Genomic DNA, 19,690 nt, shown 5'->3' on the forward strand with positions numbered 1-19,690 from the left:
GCTGTCGGACTAACCTCGATACACCAGAGACACTGACAGTGCATGAAAATAGTGTCGTACCTCAAAAACTACAACCCTGACAGGAATGCACAGTAGTTTCGGAGATACTCATACCAGTGCTTCTGGCGCCAACTAAAATGCCACCACAAAGTCATTTAAATCTTTGGTCCTTCTCGGGCTGAATGGCATAGAGCAGTCCGACGTATCTGTCTACCTGTTTTATATCGCATGGTAAGAATATGTGATTCTGTTACCGAGTGGGGGGGGGAGTTTTGTTTGATGAAAAGAGCAAGCGTACCTAATAAAGTGACCATTCAGTGTGTGTGATACAGGTACTCAACTAGAAAGCAAAGTTTACGTTCATATTGTGGCATCGTAAATTACTTGTACATGCAAGAGAAGATGATCGACAGTTTCAGGTTTCACAGACTTCTAATAAGCACAATGCAGTGATGTACATTGGTGGGCAAAGGCTAAGATATAATCCAGTTAATAAGGTTTAATTTGCCTCTTAGTCTTTGTAAATCGCACTGGCTTACAAGATCAAGTTACCGAGGAAAATATAAATGAGCGCATGTGCATATTTGCAAATTTCAAGGATGTCCGCGGTTCAGCAGATGACCGATATCTGATCCTAACTACTAGTCAAGGTTGAAAGATAAATAAATAAATTTTCGGTTTATACTCCGGGATGCCCACATAAGGTCAGAGGAATTCACAAAATATCACCGTAATAGTCAAGTGGACTTGAACTACGGTCAGTCAAATGGGTGTGTTTTTGCACCCTTGCATTGACCACTATTCTACAGCAGCCCTTCTGAGTTTGCTGCCGCCTGAGGACACTAATCAGAGCCCCAAAAAAGAACATATCTCTCCTTTTCTCTCCAAGACTAAAGGCTGCCTCCAATGACGCCTGTTGATTTCATTATGAATGAATGTCCGTCCATTCATGTTGCTTCCACGGAACATGCTTTACAGTCTGTGATTGTGTGAAAATTAACACTCAGCATTAGACCAGTAACCAGCTGTCGACGGTTAACACACGATGTTCCAAAATAATGCAGTTCGCTGCTTCTAGTGATATTGGACAAAACAGGAGAGTGACCGTCATTGCTAGTTTCTCATCTGTTTTTCCAATTGAGTTTTACTCAGAGCTGCTCCTGTTGGCTCAGACATGAGCTTCATCCTTCACTCATTTCTTGGAGCGACCTTCCATTTTCAACAATATTGCTAGTGAGTGCTGCATGTTTTGCAATCCTTTACAATCCTTGTAAAGCCCTGAAAATTTATACATGAACAGCTCTCCATCCACCGATTCATCTTATGATAACGATATCCACTCTCCCAGTTTTTCCCGATCATTTTCCTCAAAGTTCATTTCAACATCTGCCATAGTTATTGTACTTTACAACCCGGGAACTGATTATCTGGTTCAATCATGAATCATGTTCCGTTTGAATGCGTCAGGGTTATAACTTCGTCAATACATTGTTTACACCAACAAGAGTGTTAGTATTGCAGTGTCTAATAAGATTAACGTCGAATTCATTATATGGTGAAGGTATCCTTGCAAATCTCTCGAAAGAAATCTATAACTACGTTTCAGCCAGTAATTATGGAGGGCGTATATCTAATATGTGACTGTGCTGTCATTTTCTGAAAGATAAATTGGCTACAAAACTATTTCGAAGAGATAATTCAAGTTTTTCAGTTGCATACTTACACTGCTAGCGCTCCATGATCTCTCTCTACTTTCCTCTGTTGTTTGCTTACCATGTCTTCCCTGCATAAAAATAAAATATTTATAACCAAGGTTCGAGTTGACATTTTTTATTAAACTTATAGTTTGTTATACAAGAATTAATTACTTTCAATATTTGTGGTAAAAAACAAACATAACAGTTGTTTGTTTTAAGTTTTGAAGACACGTCTCTAAAAACAGAAACTTTTATATTGTTCATCTTTCTGCGAAAGAGGAGAAATAAGTTTTTGTCTTATAATCTATTTAATGGAAATTAATTTAAACTGTTTTTGCTTGTTTGTTTCTTAGAGAAAAGTCTTAGGGCAGCCCCAATGTCGTTTAGAGTATCTCAGAACTAGTTTTTATTACGAAATCTGTCGAATTTTAAATTCGGGGTAAGCCCAATTTGATGAAAACAATGAGACATAGTAGTTGAGAAATGGAAAACTATTCCAACTTGATACAAACAAGGTTTAAAAGTTTCCATAGAAAAATAACATCTTCGAGTGGAATCTTTTCAAAATTCATAGGGTTTAGTCCAATTTAGTATTTACTATCTGATCTTAACCCCTTCCATGTTTAACTGAGCAGGCAATTTGCTACTTTCTGTTTGCATTTCCAGGGTTCTGGATTCGTAGAGAAATCCGAATAAAACTATATACTGCTTCTACCCATAAACGCATAATGTCCAGCTTATCAGAGGTAAACAGATAATGTAAACTTAAATAGGATAAGAAGTGTGTGCAACTTACCTGCCTTTTATCTTTATTCGCTTTCTTTTTCCCTCCTTCTGTGTTCAAAGACCTTACTTGATGTACAAGTAACGGTGGAACCTAAAGGAAGATAAAATAATAATAATATTATTATTATGTTTCAAATATCACCGCTAGAAGGCGCAGTCAAGAACACCATAACTCTAATAATAGGTCAGAAAACAATTACAATACGAATAGAGTGAAGTATGAAGTCGAATAAATGAATAATAGGTTTCAAGTGTTTTGTTTCGAAATTTAAATTCAAAAACAGTTGAAATATGTTTAAATAATTATTTAAAAAATATTTGGGTAATCATGTAAATCATTCGAAAAACAAAAATATAGTTTATTTATGATTTTTTTATTACAAAATAATGCGTGTTTTTAAATAAAATTCCTTTTCTGTGATTTTTGAAGAATTTAATGATGTAAGGTATTTCATCACGACGTTATGTAAATAAATAAACTAAAAAAAAAAAAAAAAAAAGAAAGATTTACAAACTTTACTTAAAAATATGACTAAAACTGGCTTCCTGCCATGGCTTTAATTGAACAATATTGATCTAATCACTGGCGCCATCTTGTAGAAGATATCATAAACACAAAACGTATTTAAAAAGAATTACTAAACTAAGCAGATTAATTCTTTTTAAGCATATCTGAAATTAATCTAGGATATAAGAGTTTACTAAATATGGAATTTATTCCTATATCTTAAATTGAAGGGGGAAAAATTAAAAGAATCTGCAAAGCAGTAAAAAAAAAAAAATAATAATTAATTATGAATATTATGTTCTGAATGCATTACTGTAAATTTTTAAAGAAACTTTTCGGGAATTTGATCTATTGTCTGAACTCAAACTTACCACCCAAAGAATATGCTGGTATTTAATCAACATCTGGGTGAGCCTGCAGGTATCTGTTGCTACACTCACTTCCGTTGCCATATCGGTCTTCCCGTTATTTTTTCTGTAGTTCGAGTTGAGCAGATTTGGCGCCATGATCATGGACACGTTGTGTAAACTCATCCGATTATATTGCTCTTGGTCCACCACCCTCTTCAAAAACCGTAGCAACTCCTAAACGATGGGGAGAAAAATTGTTAACACCGACCATAACAAAGCAACCATGTATTTAATTTATCTATTTATTTAATTTCACCTTAACATAAAAGCTCATTGGAAAAATCTGCTCAAATCTTTCCAACAGTAACAAAAATATATTTACAAGCTAAAAACTGCAGTCTCAACATTAATTTTTAAAAGTAATCTGGTGTAATCTTTATATTTTATATTTTCAATGATACAGTGCCGCCATCTATAGTAATATCTCAACACTACTCTTTTGCCTAAATAAATATAATTACCTGCAATACGTCACTGTATTCTTCAGGCAGAAGGATCACAAGTAAATTAAGGGCTTTCAGTTGGTATTCTACATCTGATATTTCTGAAAAAGGCAAAGGATCCTGTTGAAGAACTGCATTATCCACATATTAATTTGCAGATCTTATTCTAAGAGTTTTAAGATAAGTATGGAAGGAAAAAACGTTAGGGTTATTTCATGGACTTGCCCGCTTTTGATTGGATTGAATAAATAAAGATTTTCGTGACAGTTACCAAATCATTATTAATTAACAATAATGAATTAATAATGCAGAATATGAATAATAATTCCCAATTATACAACGTTAAAGAATAACGAATAATCAAGAATATTTATTTAATGTAATTTTTTAACCAAACTAAAATTAAATATTTAATTAAATAATATTTCAAAATTTATATTACTAAATCAGCTTGACTTCGAGGAATATTTACTGCAGCTGGCTGAACAATATGGCTTGTTTGCTTGCAGAGAAATCCAAAGAATGATTATATAATTATTATATGGATTACATTACTATGTATTATTATATAAACTAGTCCAAGCTAGTTTATATTTGTTTGGTATCTCTTATTTTATCAGAAACAAATTATAGTTAAACGTACTGGGAAGAAAATAAAAAATTTACGATTATATAGGCCTAGATATTTTATTTTATTATTAGTTATTCAATGGCATAACTAAAAATTCTGGGTCTTCCAAGACATTTCCAAACGGAACCCCCTACTCTAAAAGATCATTAATTGGTGAACCCCTCCCTTTTCCCTTTCCTGGTTCTTCGGAAGCTCCCGCGGTGGCTGACCTGTCGACATAGTAGTTTCCACTGTGTAACTTGTGCTTTGATGGTCTTAAAAGTTCAAGATATTATGCTAATCAAGCCACTGTTATGTAGGGTACATTAACTACCAGAGGGCATGACTTTAAGTGATTCTTTTAATGAAGAAATCGGCGTGTCTATAACCCCAATCTGTCTCCTCTCAAACATTATTTCAAAGAACCGTGCGCGTTTAATTACCACTTTGTAAAATGGCATCCTGCTTCATGTTAGAAGATTTTTTAAAGAATTCTTTGAAAGTGTTTGAGTTACTTGGGTAGTTTCTACACAACAAATTTAGGACATTACCAACGCCTACTCTATAAGCGATTCGTTAACTTCCGTTCTCGGTAGGGGCCACATAATTTACTGAATAGGGAATCCCATACAAAAATGAATTGACATCTCTAATAGTACAACTCTGAGTACTTAGACACTCGTTGATGTTTGTCTGAACGTGAAAGGGTTAATAAAGGGTTGATGACAGCTGACCCCAATTACTCCACGGCTGTGACCATTTCCCTTTTTATAGTATAATCAACTTTACAATCTTTGAAATATTAAACACCGCAGAGGTGTAAATTGGTTTGTGCATATTTAGACATAGATGGGTAAGCAGTCGCCCGCCGGAAAAAAAAGTACACCTCTTGTCAATAACAACACTTTTCTTCCATATAATGAAGATTCTGTCAAAGGAAATTAATATAACTGCTTGGATTTTCAAGGTAGGTTGCTTGCTTCCTTGTGCATCTTAAACGGATACAGCTAAAGACAACTTCCAGAACTTGAACATAAACCGCATTACTTCAAGATTAACGACATCTAGCGTGCATTTCAGAAAGTAACACCGGTTAGGAAATGCCAAACACGTGGATTCCACCAATTTTTCAGTCAATGGCCTACTTTCATCCACAGACACCGAAGTATCTATTCTCTTAACTCATCAACAATCTCCATCTCTCTGTGACCTGCCAGGTTGCGAAACCAATCCATCTGGTTCTTCCCTCTATGTCCTTGACTAAAACGTGCCGCGCTGCCTTCCTATATTCGCTGTAAGCGTGACTTTTGTTGTGTGACCTATTCGGAAGTTCCACGCATATACAACTCCCTCCCATTTCCCTTTTAACAAACTCCCCGTAAGATAAAAGCCTGAATTCTTTGGTACAGTGCCTTTTCAGGAAGCTTGCATTTGAACTATAGCTCTCAATATTTGTACATTTTTATTGTTAAGACTGGAATGTGTTCTTTATTCCGGAAAAAAAACACTTAAGTTATCAATAATATAATTAATTATACAAACAAAAACAGGCATTTTTAAATAAAATTACATTAACTTAATAATCTCATTCTACTCAGCCACTTCTGTTAAAGTTTTAAGTAAAAATTCTTACTTGGCACTTGAAGGAAAGCATCGATGTAATCCCGAGTTAGAACTGGTTCTGGCAACTGTCTGATGAACTGTTTGAGCAAAGCTGCACAGTCGTGCACGGACGAACTCCTAATGATCCGCTCAGCTGCAGCAGGATTTGTGAAATAATGACGTTCAATTTCCTGGCGTAGGACCTGGCAGGGATAATTGCAGTGAAATTAGTATGAGGAAACACCTCATTACCGTCAAGCACCATCAAATCATTCGTCTAAATAATTTACACAGAAACCATACACCAAAAAATTGCCTTCACTGAGTTCACTCTACACAGCAGTGACGTGGAGTAATAAAAACTATTCAAATAGTAAAAAATAACAAGCGGTTTAACAACTAACTCTATTAGCAATTAAAATTGAAGTAATGGTACGGAAGTACTTTATAACGATATATTTAATACTTTCTCTTATTTTTCAATGTTTTAATGGCATTTATATAAGATGTATAAAAGGAAACATGAAAATTAGACTTTTTGGAGGTTTATATTCAAAGAATATTAAAACTGGTATCCCACCACATGGCGGATCGGTGGAGGGGATAATTTGGGGAGCTATCTCCCCGAGGTTATTCCAAAACCATATTATGCATTTGCGTTACTGTATTTGTAAATAGAACAATTTCCATATGGTGTTACACCTCCTTTATTGGCTCCTCTATTACCTTCCAGCACAAAACTTGAAATCTGGATCTGCTCTTGACTTCAAAAGTACTTAGAGGACTTTGAAAGAGGCTTGATTGCTGGAGTTAGTCTAGTAAGACTAGGCTGTGACTAGAACGTCCAACTTATTCACGTTTCTCCAAAAACCATCCAGAAGGCCAAGTTATCTTAAAACAAGGGGAAGTCACTATTAGCCACTGCTGATAAATACTCGTAGTAGACAGATATACAATGCCCTATGCGTGATAGTCGAACGTTAATCCGAAAGACGAAGCTGAGTATAACGAAAAAAATGAAGTGAAGGACAAGACAGGTCAATTAAATTGCTCTGAAAATTTGATTGCTTTGCTGTATGAAAAACCGAAATTAATAATGAGGAAATTCTACATTTGACTGTTGGGGTTGGTGCAGTGAGTACAAACAGTGGATTATATATCCAGAATATGATACGCACCTTTCCTGTTGGAGAGGATATGGGATTTTCCAGATGATATTTCAAAGAGCACACCATCTGCACTGCTTTTAGATAACCACCTCAATCACTGAACCTTGTTCCAATAAGTTTCTGCCAAGAGTTCTAGAATTACACATAGAAATGAATTTTTACCCTTTCATCTTCTCGGCATTTGACAAAAGTAAAGCCCGTTTTTTTTCCAAAAAGTTACAGGTGGACTGCCAAGTCAAAGTTTGCACAGATGTGGGAAACCACCGGTGGCGCCTTCCACAAAACACTATGTCAATTCTAATGTGACTTTCTATGTCGTGTTGAATGTCCTCTGTTATTGATTTTATTGTCATACCGGTGTGAATGTTATCGATATCATGTACATTATTAAATAAATATGTATTAATATCGTTTACTAGTTTTAAACGCGCAGTGGGCGTAAATTAATATTCTACCCACCCGTGGCGATAGGACGCATTTCATGAGTCCTATGCAAAAAAGGTCGACAAACTTACCATCACTTTATGCACAGATCCCCCAAGGCGAAGAATTCCTTCCTCCTTGAGTCCCTTATTTTCAAGATGGGAGAGAATCTGCAAAAGAAGAAATCAAAAGCTGACCATTTTGACGCTAAAAGAAAATAAAAATTAAAACCATTCTGGTAACACAGTGGCTGTGAAAAAAACAAATCGTTGTGCTAACTTGAGCTGAAAAAAATTTAATTTTACAAATGTAGAGTTCAATTTAATTGCTACTTTCCCCCTCTTCATTGTCCTTTTGTATTATTATTAAAAATTCTAGTAATTTTTAGTAATATTATGCTTTGCCACTAGTTGGCGCACAGTTTGTTTAATGCTTTTGCCAAATTTAAAACTATTGTTTGAATCAATTCTCAGCAAACAACGTACAAATGCTCTTTACCATTATTCTTGTTATAATAATAATAAGAAGAATAATGATAAATTACCCTTAAAACTTACCCACTCCAAAATTAAAGGAATGCGATACCCATTCGTTCTGCTCTTGTCCTGATACATTAGCGTGGTCAGTGGTACTCCAAACACCGAGTCATCTAATTAAGAGAAGGAAAACATTTTAGTCACTGATTTTTGATAAGCAACGGTTGCGTGGCGTTTTCTCTCGAAAACTCGAGTGTTTCGTCCAATAACCACTCGAATTTTCGAGAGAAAACAAACCAAAGAACACATCACATAATTACAGACACACTATAGTGACGCTTCGTAGCCATAATTGCTTGGCGCTTAACACCCACGCACAATCAACAGAACAGTGGCAACGCAACTTATACACCATATGGCTTCCATTCTAAAACTCAATGATAAAGCATTTATGATTACACAAAGAATGCACGTTACTAGTCCCCAAGCAACCATTTTGATGCTTGACTCAAAAAACCAAGGGTATCGAAGATTGATGGCCTGCCTACATGACATGGTTCAGATTCACATCATGGGTACAGTTGTATCTGACTGTGTCGGTGTTTTGACATTGAATGTAAGGCGCAGGTAGTTTAATTCAATGGACTAAACCTGAAGAAGGGACGGATTGTATTTTGATATCTTAGATTTCCCAAACTACGACCCGATCAGATTTCTTTTCTGGAGCTTTTTCTGAAACATTTGAACATCTCCGCTAGTTCAAAACTAAATTTTTAAAGCAAAGTTTCTTGTTTTTCTAACCTTTATGCCATACCATATAACATATCACTAGTAATGATAGTTGGGCAAAAGAAAGGAAAGTGTAATTAGTTTAAGAATGGTGGGAATTCATCGCCAACTATCATATCTATCTTTGGGTCTTTCGGTTTCATACTCGATGCTGCTGTCGTGTATCACTCACAAGCGATGAATCTAATTTAGGAAAAAACCGAGATTGTGCTTCTAAATGAGGGGATTTGAAAAGTTCGTATTCTGAGTATGAAAGGGTAATGGTACAGTGTTAAAATTTCGGTACTTATTTCATAACACTTCAAAAAGCAACCCACCACTTGTTTCGTGCAGTTTCAATAACATCTGGTTTTTTTTTTTTTTTTGTTTGTTTTTTTTAATTACAGCTCCTGAAGTCCATGAGGAAAGATGGACACAATCTGTTACCTTGCAGCCATCCAATATTTGGGAAAAAGGGACTAATGCCAAAGGCAACTCATGGCGATGTGGTTAGAACATTGAAGAGGGCGCTACTTCTTATTCCCTGGTTGAGAAATAGGCAACAGAATTTAAACGCGGGAGGGAAAGCCTGGAAGATGACCCACCCTGTGGAAGACCTGCAACGTCCATAACTCCAGAAATTGTTGACAGTGTGCATGATCTGGTGATATGTAATCAACGACTGACAGTTCGTTCCATTTCCTTGGTCTTGGGCATCTTATCTGAACTTGTATACCACGTAATAACAGAGATTCTCGCTATGAAAAGTGTCAGCACGATGAGTCCCAAAGTTGTTGACAGAAGATCAAAATCTCACAAGAGCCATCAAATAAAGTGAACATTTTCATCGTTTTCAAGCAGATCCGGCAAGTTTCCTCGCAAGGTTTGGGAACTAAGAAGGAGACTTTCAGCCATAAACAAAGTAGTCCAAACAGTGGAAAAATTGCTATTCTCCCCTGCAAAGAAAGCCAAGTCGATTCCATCTGCTGGCAAGGTGATAGCAACGGTTTTCTCGGATGATGATGGAGTATTTCTAATGGATTACTTTTTAGAAGGCCAGAGAATCACAGAGGCATATATTAGGCAGACCTTGTGAGGCGTTTTCATGAAAACATCAGTGACAAACGCTGATGAAAACAGCAAAGGAGTCTTGTTCCACCAGGAAAATGCGCCAGGATAAGTGAACTTTAAAATATTAAACCATCCCACATATTTACCAGATATAGCACCATCAAAGTTTTACCTATTTCCTAAATTTAATTGGCATCCATTTTTCCACCGACAGTGATGTCGTTGCTGCAGTGGACGCATTCCTGGAGGCCCAAGAAAAAAACTTTCTTTGCAGCTGAAATTAATACATTGCAGTATCGGTGGTAAAGTGTATGAACTCCAAAGGGAACTATGTTGAAAAGTAACATGTTACCAGACACCTCAAATAAACTTTCATACGCAGACCACAAACTTTTCAAACGGCTCTCATACAGATTATATTCTCCTTATTGCTTCTTAATGTATTCCTTTTAAATAGCTCATAGAAATTTATTCAGTTTCCTGTACAGAATATTAAATTAGAAATACTATATCATGATCATTCCTGCATATTAATCACTTCAAAAATGTATATTTATTTCCTTACCTTTCACTCTTCTTTTAAAGAGCTTTCTTCTTCCATATTTCAACTCGTAAGACTCGTACAATGATGTCAATTCAATGAAAGCAAAGTTCCTAACACTTGCCATATCTTCAATACTCAGGTCATCTGTATATGTAATTCCTTCCTCATTTGGTCGGATTACCATTTCCTGTAAATGGGTAATAATAATTTAATAAAGCAACATGAATCACCGTTTGTTAATTATTTTCCAGTAAAATAATTATCAATATAAATTCAAAATGGGTTAAAGAAAAAGTATCACATAAATATTTATTCTGTTTATTAAGGAATTAATTACTCATAAAATTACTCACAAAGTCTCGAACTTGACATATATGTATGTCAAGTTCGAGATTCATCATAATCACTTGTATAAGATTTTCAAAATCGGTGAACATCAAAATTAAACTCACTGCAGAAGCGCTCATGGTAGCACAGTTGGTAGGATCGCCGTCCTCCCCACACCAGGTGGACTCGACCGGAGTTCGCATCCGTCGATGACGGGAGGAATTTTTATGGGTCTTTTTCACAACGTTGGTTGGTCTAACCTGGGCCGTTTTGACGCATGGGGGGAGCCTCACTTAGGGCTAGGAATGTGACTAAGAGAGACCCAGAAAAAAATTAAAACAAAATTTAAACTGAATAGGGTCCACATTTGGAAATTCGCCGAGGGGAAACCCGAGAGTTCTTAAAACGGCCCTGGGCCTAAAGTTGTTGAACAATGTACACTGAGTGCAAAACGTAAGGACCAGTCAGGTTTCCACCTGTAGCTTCTCATAGGAATGGCCTGGATATGAGAAAAGCATACCAAATGAACCTTGTGAGGTACAGAAATGAAGTAAACAACACCAACACAACAACGGAAACAAACGGTACAGAAGGACTTGATTCAAAAATGGCAACATAGCACTGTCTGCCATGATACAGATGCATCACTGCCAAAGATGGAACAAAGGGCAGAGGTGGTCCTCAGTAGGAGATATGGCCATACCTAATGTCGATGCAGCCTTTGCACCGCCTGTCAATCAATGTTAACAATGTTGTTGATAAGTTCTTGCGGTAACATCGTCCATTCCTCTGTCAGCGCCATCTTCAGCTGGTGAACATTTTCTGATGGGTGTTGACGTGCCGCTATGCGTCTCCCCAAAGCGTCCAATATGTGTTCGATGGGATTTAGATCGAGGAGAACGGGCAAGCTAATCCATACGAACGAACAATGTCCTCACATTCCAAAAGAATATCAACAGCTGCAGCGCGATGGGGTGTGGCATTATCAGACCATAAACAAGAACTCGGGGCCAATGGCACCTCGGAACAGACGCACATGGGGAAGGATTACCTCAGTACAGTAGCGTGCACCGGTTACAATACCGCCTTCCAGTATCTGGAGTTGTGTACGTCCATTCTCCCCAGACGAGAACACCACGACCGCCATATCGATCCCTTTCAGTGATGTTTGCGGGGTGATACTGTGTGCCAACCTCTTGCCAGATTAACTGACGTCCAGAATCGCTGCTGAAACTGAATCTACTCTATATCAGTAGAGAGTGACTTACCACATTGCGCTGCTGCTGTCCAGTCTTTGTGTTCGATGCATCACTTTAAACGGTGTCTCCGATGGGCAGGTGTTAAAGGGACACAGCGTACTGGCCGTCGGGCAAACAGTCCACCTTTGTGGAGTCGCCTGGCCACAGTAAACCGCGATATCCTGGGTCCTGTGCAGCTGGTTTGCAATTGATCCGGCATCACTGGGCGTTGTTTTTCGTGGACGACCACCACTGGTCCTTCGAACAGCTGTACCTGTCGTTCTGAAGGACGACCACGCACGTGAGACGATGCTACGGGAAATACCGAACTCTGCAGCCACACTACTCCCACTTCGACCTTCCTCGAGCTTCCCAATTATTCGACCTCGGGTAAAGTCATCCAGACGTTGTCTACTGGCTATTTCGTTGTCTGTAGCACTGTATGAAACCAATCGAACGTCTGTAACAATCGTGCTTACCCACCATTCGGTAATTTGCATATAACTGCTGCTTTTATCTGTTTATGTGAGCCCTCGCATCACGATTCAAGTACTTTAATGTGCACCAGCTTTCTACTGAATGGCCACAGTTATGCAAATCGCCACAGTCTGTTTCGTTTGATTTTGCGGTTTTAACCTTTAGAAATAGTGTTGGTCCTTAAGTTTTGCGCACCAGTGTAGAATGGTTTTCAGTCCTGGACTCTCGGGTTTCTTCATCCAGCAAACAGAAAATTGCCCTCAGAACACACGCAATTTACAGACAATATACACGGTTCAAACGCCCTTATTTGTTGGGTTTTAGTCGCCAATGCTCCTAAAACCCAACAACCAACCAATCACTGCAGAAACCAAAATTTTAAGAGATTTTACGGTAAGTTTAATAAAATGTTTGTATTTACAGTTATAAACTATAATGTTTTGTGTAGTTTGTAAACTGGCGTGGTGCAAGTATACTAGTGTTCAAAAAATAAATAAAATTATATAAAATTGTTATAGTATTTATGGATCAAAATATTTTATAAAATATAAAAAAAATTAATATTTTTAAAAATATGTAAAATGTTTTAATATAATATTTATATAACTCACATAAAATACAGAATCATTAATTAAAAATCATAGAATCGGTTTACGATCTTCGAAAACCGAATCGGTTTTCGATCAAGGAACTCTTGCTAAGTACTCACTGACCATGGATTAATAAATCATATGAATTGAGGTTTGCTCCAATGCAATTAATCTTTTTTTAATTAATTTTGAAATTCAAGGAATTAAAACTGTAAATCTTACAGTTTTACATTGTATATTTTGAGATTTAGAGTTCCTCTTTTGTTTGTTGATATTCCAACTACACTTTTCCATCATCAGGTAGCGCTGATGAATTTCTACTCCTCTGTAATTTTCCCAAGGAGAAAACACGATGTACAGATGATACAACTCGTCCTAATTTTCTCTAAAAATATCATTTGGCGTTGTTTAACATGATGCAGGCAATGCAACTGACTCTTGCCCATACTAAGACCTGTAATTCGAGATATCGGACGTTAAATCTCACGAATGTATCTTGTTAAGCAAGAAACTGTGAAGATTGAGAATACCTGTAAGGTAAAAATGTTGTAACAATTCTTAGGATACGCGAATTTTGACATCTTTAGTTGCTCATGTAGCTTAAACCCCCAAGAAAAAACCTTGACACCCTTTGTAATTGAACCAACAATCATATGATGTCAAAGCTCTCGTTAAGCCTAAATGTACATTCAAAACACAACCGCCGATAAACTTTCCTGGTATATGATTCAGAGGCCCTCATGCGTCTCTCTCTCTCTCTCTAACGAATCATTGCTATTAGATACCTCGCTAATGACGAAACTTATTGTTTCAGCATTTTTCTGTTTTAGAAATTCGTTTTTAAACAGTCGTGGTTTTTCCTGAGGCACGACACCACAAAGTGAGAAACATAAATTGAAATAAAATACGGTTCACTGGCAGGTCACTTGGTCAAAGCACAATTTCAATCTCCACATTGAAAATCATGTCAGCTGCGCGCTAATTATGCCATTGATTTTTGACACAGTTCTTACCATATTTGAAACATACTGGTGGCAGCAGAAGGGAACTCAAACAATTCGTTGGTGATGGTTAAATCTTCTTTTTGCATTATCCGAGAAAGAACCATTTTATTTTTCACGCCGATGTATAGCAATCGTTGAGAGTCACTTATCGTATATTTATCCACGCCATCAAGCAGAAAGCCCCTGAAATCCCCTCATCCACCCCGAAACAATCAGTGTTATAATCAACACCGTTGATGGAATGTCCTTACAAAGATCGGGATTCCTACACCTTATGACCACTGTAGAAAATTACAAACATTCCTATCAGTTTTTAATGTTAGCAAGCATAGAACAAGTTGCAAGCTGGAAAGGTCAGATAAGTAGGCTACGGCTTTTTGTCTGTACCAAGCACATGTGCCAGATGTGACACAAAAACCGGAACATGCATTACCTCTGACTAGTGTATGTATACCGATGAGGACAGGTCTTCGTCATCACCTCCTGACCTCCCCCCTTAGGCCATATTAAAGAGAAAAAAAGGGGACAAATGAAGAAAGTTTGTACTCTCCAACGAAAGTGATCGCAGGTCAACACCCATGCAGCAAACACCCTTCAAAATCTAGGGAAGCGAACCCCAAGTGTTTATTCACTCAGACGCACCTGTTTCGTGCGCTGGCGTTTCGCTATCGGAAGGGGCCACGACCACTGGTGAGCTGTAAAGAACTGGGGCACTATAAAATCCCTGAGAAAGGGAGTGGGCATCACTTTCGAGATCACGGAGCTCTGTAAACGTCAAGAACTTTCTTCTAGGAATTTGCAATCTAAGAAAGCAGGTAAGAAACTATTTTTTGGACATTTACTATCCCATTATTTGAAACTTATCACATCTTCCCATCCTTATATGATCAGTAAAACCGATCAGCAAAAATTTTTAAAAAGTTCATTCCAAGAAAAATTATATCTGACCTCATATATATAAAGATCAAATTACGTTAGGACTGTTTATGGGTTTGTTAGTGTGTTCGATCTATGAACTCATTCCCATTGACCTACTACAATCCATTGTTTTGAAATATGGATCAAAATGTATTAGACTGTGACTTAGTCAATTTATCAAACGGCTATTATGGTTTTAGAGGTTAGAAGTTCTAATTACATGATTTTGAAAGAAACATCTTTTGTTAAAGATGATTACAAGATATTATCAGAAAATATATTTTTAAATAGAGTTATTTGTATAAATGCAATATTATGAGACTTATTAGTATCCGGGTCAGCCCAGTCTGTGGAAAATCATCTCAGATATGAACAGCTACTAATTTTCCTATTTTAACTTCCGTACCATCCTCCTCTTGAAAAATTTCCGAAGTGTCCCTGGGAAGTATGGCCGTAAGCTAAGTAAAGGAAGGTCCATTTCAATTTAGTGGATAACCAAATTGCAAGACTGTAATTGTTTAATGCGTGATATTCAAAGGACTATGGTAGATATCCAACAGGATGTAACTACCAATCTTGAAAGAAGAGTGTTCGGAGTTCCTCCAAATATTCTCAGTGGAGATCGAAGATTACATTAGGTGATTGAATCAGCCCAATCATATATGAGTCACAAATTTAGTACATTTTTTGGACTTAGTGTGTTTAATCGGATTTTGTTAGTGTTATTCAGGATATTGTGATTGCTGCTGTTGTTTGTTTTCGTACTAAAGCAACTTTGACTATGGTTGGTTCGTTGTTGTAAGGTTTTAGACGCATCAGCAACTTCGGCCACATTGCAGCATATTAAAATAGTATGTCTGTAAATTGCGCGCGTTCTGTGGTCGATTTGCTGTTTACTGGACGAAGAACCCGAGTGTATGGAAGAAACACCACGCCACCCTCACCTACGACCGACCAACTCAGTCATGTTGTGAAAAATTCCTCGCATCATTGACAATATTCGACCTCGAGTTTTTGTACATGGTGTGGGGAGGACAGTGATTATACCAATTGTACTACCCGTAAGAGCAGCAGTAATATATCTACAAATTTCGTGTCATCACGGTTGGATGGTTTCTTTTTCTTTGGATAAGAACCTTCATCCTCCCCCTGCATCCCCAATTTTCGTACAATTCTCGCTAGAGACCATAACTGGGCCACGGTGAGAGAAAAAAAAAAAAAAAAAAAAAAAGTTTCCCTGCTTGAGAGGATTCGCTCCCTCGGATTCTGCAACAATCGCTGTCCCCACTCACCCAGTGTGGGGACAGCATTTATTACTCACTGGGCTGTCGAAAAGAGTACGAAGATTTCAATGAAGATCCTCTTTCAGTGTGGCACCTTGAGCCACTGAATACTTCGGTGTTCAACCCATGTGGATACCTTCATGACCCAGACCAGTGCATCAGAGGTCCTTTCTGATATATTCGGCAACGTCTGCACTATAACACAAATGAAGATCTCATCTTCAGAGCCACGTAACTAACAGTGTAATACTACACTGGTGTGCAAAATTTAAGGACCAGTCAGGTTTTCACCTGTAGCTTCTCATAGGAGTGGCCTGGATATGGGAAAAGCATACCAAAGGAACCTCGTGAGGTAGAAAAATGATGAAGGAAACAACACCAACACAACAACGGAAACAAAACGGTACAGAGGGACAATATTCAAAAATGGCAACATAGCACTGGCTGCCAATGATATAGATGCATCACTGCTAAAGATGGAACAAAGGGAAGAGGTGGTTCTCAATAGGAGATATGGCAACCCCTAATGTCGATGCCGGCTTTGCACCGCCTGTCCATACTTAGAACAATGTTGTTGATAAGTTCTTACAGTAACATCGTCCATTCCTCTGTCAGCGCCATCTTCAGCTGGTGAAGATTTTCTGGTGGGTGTGGACGTGCCGCTGGGCGTCTCTTCAGAGCGTCCCATATATGTTCGATGTGATTTAGATCGGTGGAACGGGCAGGTCAATCCATACGAACAATGGCCTCACTTTCCAAAAGCATATCACAGCTGCAGTGCGATGGGGTGTGGCGTTATCATCCATAAACACGAACTCGGGGCCAATGGCACCTCGGAACAGACGCACATGGAGAAGGATTACCTCAGTATAGTAGCGTGCACTGGTTACAGTACCGCCGTCCAGTATCTGGAGTTGTGTACGTCCATCCAAGATAACGCCTCCCGAGATGAGCACACCTCGACCATCATATTGATCCCTTTCAGTGGGTTATACCGTGTGCCAACCTCTCGCCAGATTAGCTAATGTCCAGAATCGCTGCTGAGACTGAATCTACTCTCATCAGTAAGGACTACCTTAAGTAAAGATTTTGTGGTTGTAACCTTTAGAAATAGTGTTGGTCCTTACGTTTTGCACAGTAGTATGTATGCGTACTATAATGGAACAACCTGACAAGTAGTTCCATTAGAAATATCACACTTGAGACGAGTGTTTCCTCCGCTAAAGAGGCTTGAAGACGGGGTCATTAGAACTTTGAAACGTTACCAAAATTTGAGTGTAGGTTTAGGTGGTAATACACTTATTATAATCATCCACACTGTGTAAAGAAAGTCTGAGTTTGAATGGCACCAATGATGCGTGAGAAAGTTACGGACATTTTTTTTTTTTTTTTCATGGTGGCCGACTTAGCTGGTGTCATGAATATTTTGCATAATTTTATCTTTTAAAAATTTCCTTTTTTATTTTATTCAGTAAACAGCCAAAATGACAATATACTCGCAGTTACAGACACAACACGCAACCACCTTCTATCCTTAACCGCTTTGGGCTTAATACAAGCTTAACTTCACTGCAAGAACAAGTTTGTTTGTTTGTTATTTGTTTTTTAGTAGCATTAGCAACTAAGGCCATATTGCTCCTGGAATATGCGTTGGTCATTCCCTGACCTTTCCTCATCGTCCGTATTTGGTGGTGACGGGCTGGAACCCCGGTCTAATCAAGAAGCATGTACTACGCACTGCTGCTCCTTCCCACCTGGCTACGGAGGCGCCGCAAGAACAAGTCTAAGCCCTTGGTGTTCTTAGAAGTGGTTGATATGCTCTAATTCATTTCTCTTCAATGTATTCCACTTTTTCTCCAGATGAGAACACCTCGGGAATCACTTTCAAGGCTGAATCTTGACTCATCTGTACAGAGAACATTGTCCCATTCGTCTTGAGACTGTGGTTCCCGTGACCACTAGAACATCGAGAGAGAGAGAGAGAGAGAGAGAGAGAGAGAGAGAGAGAGAGAGAGAGAGAGAGAGAGAGAGAGCGCGCGCCTCTCCTGATGTTATCATAACTTTGAAATTACCATTCTTGACACGTTTAAAACTCTGTCCATGAGAGCATGTAACTGCTTTGTCAATAACCACTGATCCGAATCATCCTTCTATAGAAACGTAAAACCCAACATGAGCGCAAAATTACACTCACTAGTCAAAAACTCAGAAGCCTCTTCAATATCTAATATGGGCACTAAATTCTAATATTATTACAATATACACATCGTGGTATGAATTTCACTAGGAAGTCTGAGGAAGTCTACCTCCACATTTGACCATTCCTCCATCAGGATATTTTTCAGCTGTTGTATGGTGGTCATTAGAGAACTCCGAACCCGAACTGCTCATTCCAACATATCCCCACATATTTTCAACTGGACTCAGATCTGAAATTAGGTGACCACGGTAGCCCTTAGGTATGTTCCTCGACTTTTTTTTCCGGATTGCGGTTCCATCGCAATCGGGAAAAATGGAGCATTGCAGGATGAAGTTGGTCCGATACGATACCTTTGCAACAGCACAATCTTTTCACGCTTCGTACCAACAGAACGTAACCCATTCCATAACACCATCCCAGACTACCAGATCCTTCATCTCCAGCCATATAGTTGGAAATGAGATCTTTGCCTAAATTGCATTTTTCAGTAATTGCTGCACACTGCACTTTTTATTCTGACACGCTTTAAGTTCCTGCATTCTCGTTCTTGGAGCACCGACTTTCTGCTGCATTATCCTTTCGTTTTCCAATCATTGTATACTTTTGAGGTGGTTGCTTTCGACACACACCAGTGATTTCCTTTATCTTCTAAACAGTGGCTCCTGCTAAACTTCCTGGAACAAAATCACCCTTCTGAAAATCGGAAAAATTACCTGTCTTTTCCGTAGCCGGATCGAATAAAAATCCCCAGGAAGGTACAATATTTATCTCTAATACCAAGCAACTTGACACCTTGAGTTACCACACGTCACACACATCTGAATACCATGTGGACAAATGAATTTGCATAACATATGTTTATCTGTTGACGCTTATTGCAAAAAGTTTGTAATTTTCTGGCCAATGAGTGTAGTTTGTTGTAGTGATAGTCGACTGCATGTTGAGTATGCCAGTTGTAGCAGGGAATCTGTTTAGCCAATCGCTTCTGGGAGAAAGGTGATGAATGTTCATGACCCCTGGCATCTTGACTATGAACTAAACCAGTTTTAAGAACAACAAAAACACTACATTGATACTTATACAAGGAAAGCCAAACAATCGTCTTGTGACAGCACCAGGAAATTAGTGATGGCCAATTAAGCTGCT

The 19,690-nt window shown here is 38.1% G+C and overlaps 1 protein-coding gene across 1 annotated transcript in view; it reads right to left on the bottom strand.

The window, feature by feature from the left end:
* LOC150077136 (rho GTPase-activating protein 18-like) overlaps positions 1–19,690 on the bottom strand; it is a 99,458-nt gene that overhangs the window by 5,168 nt on the left and 74,600 nt on the right. Inside the window, exons 8-15 of the mRNA XM_090385626.1 lie at positions 10,529–10,694; positions 8,206–8,297; positions 7,741–7,818; positions 6,088–6,259; positions 3,863–3,945; positions 3,363–3,575; positions 2,494–2,574; positions 1,724–1,783 (exon numbers count right to left, since the gene is read on the bottom strand). Coding sequence (XP_090241752.1) covers positions 1,724–1,783; positions 2,494–2,574; positions 3,363–3,575; positions 3,863–3,945; positions 6,088–6,259; positions 7,741–7,818; positions 8,206–8,297; positions 10,529–10,694 — 945 coding nt within the window. The remainder of the gene's footprint in view (positions 1–1,723; positions 1,784–2,493; positions 2,575–3,362; positions 3,576–3,862; positions 3,946–6,087; positions 6,260–7,740; positions 7,819–8,205; positions 8,298–10,528; positions 10,695–19,690) is intronic.

Source organism: Mastigoproctus giganteus, chromosome 12 (genome assembly GCF_048544385.1).
Source record: "Mastigoproctus giganteus isolate SK-2022 chromosome 12, ASM4854438v1, whole genome shotgun sequence".
NCBI lineage: Eukaryota > Metazoa > Arthropoda > Arachnida > Uropygi > Thelyphonidae > Mastigoproctus > Mastigoproctus giganteus.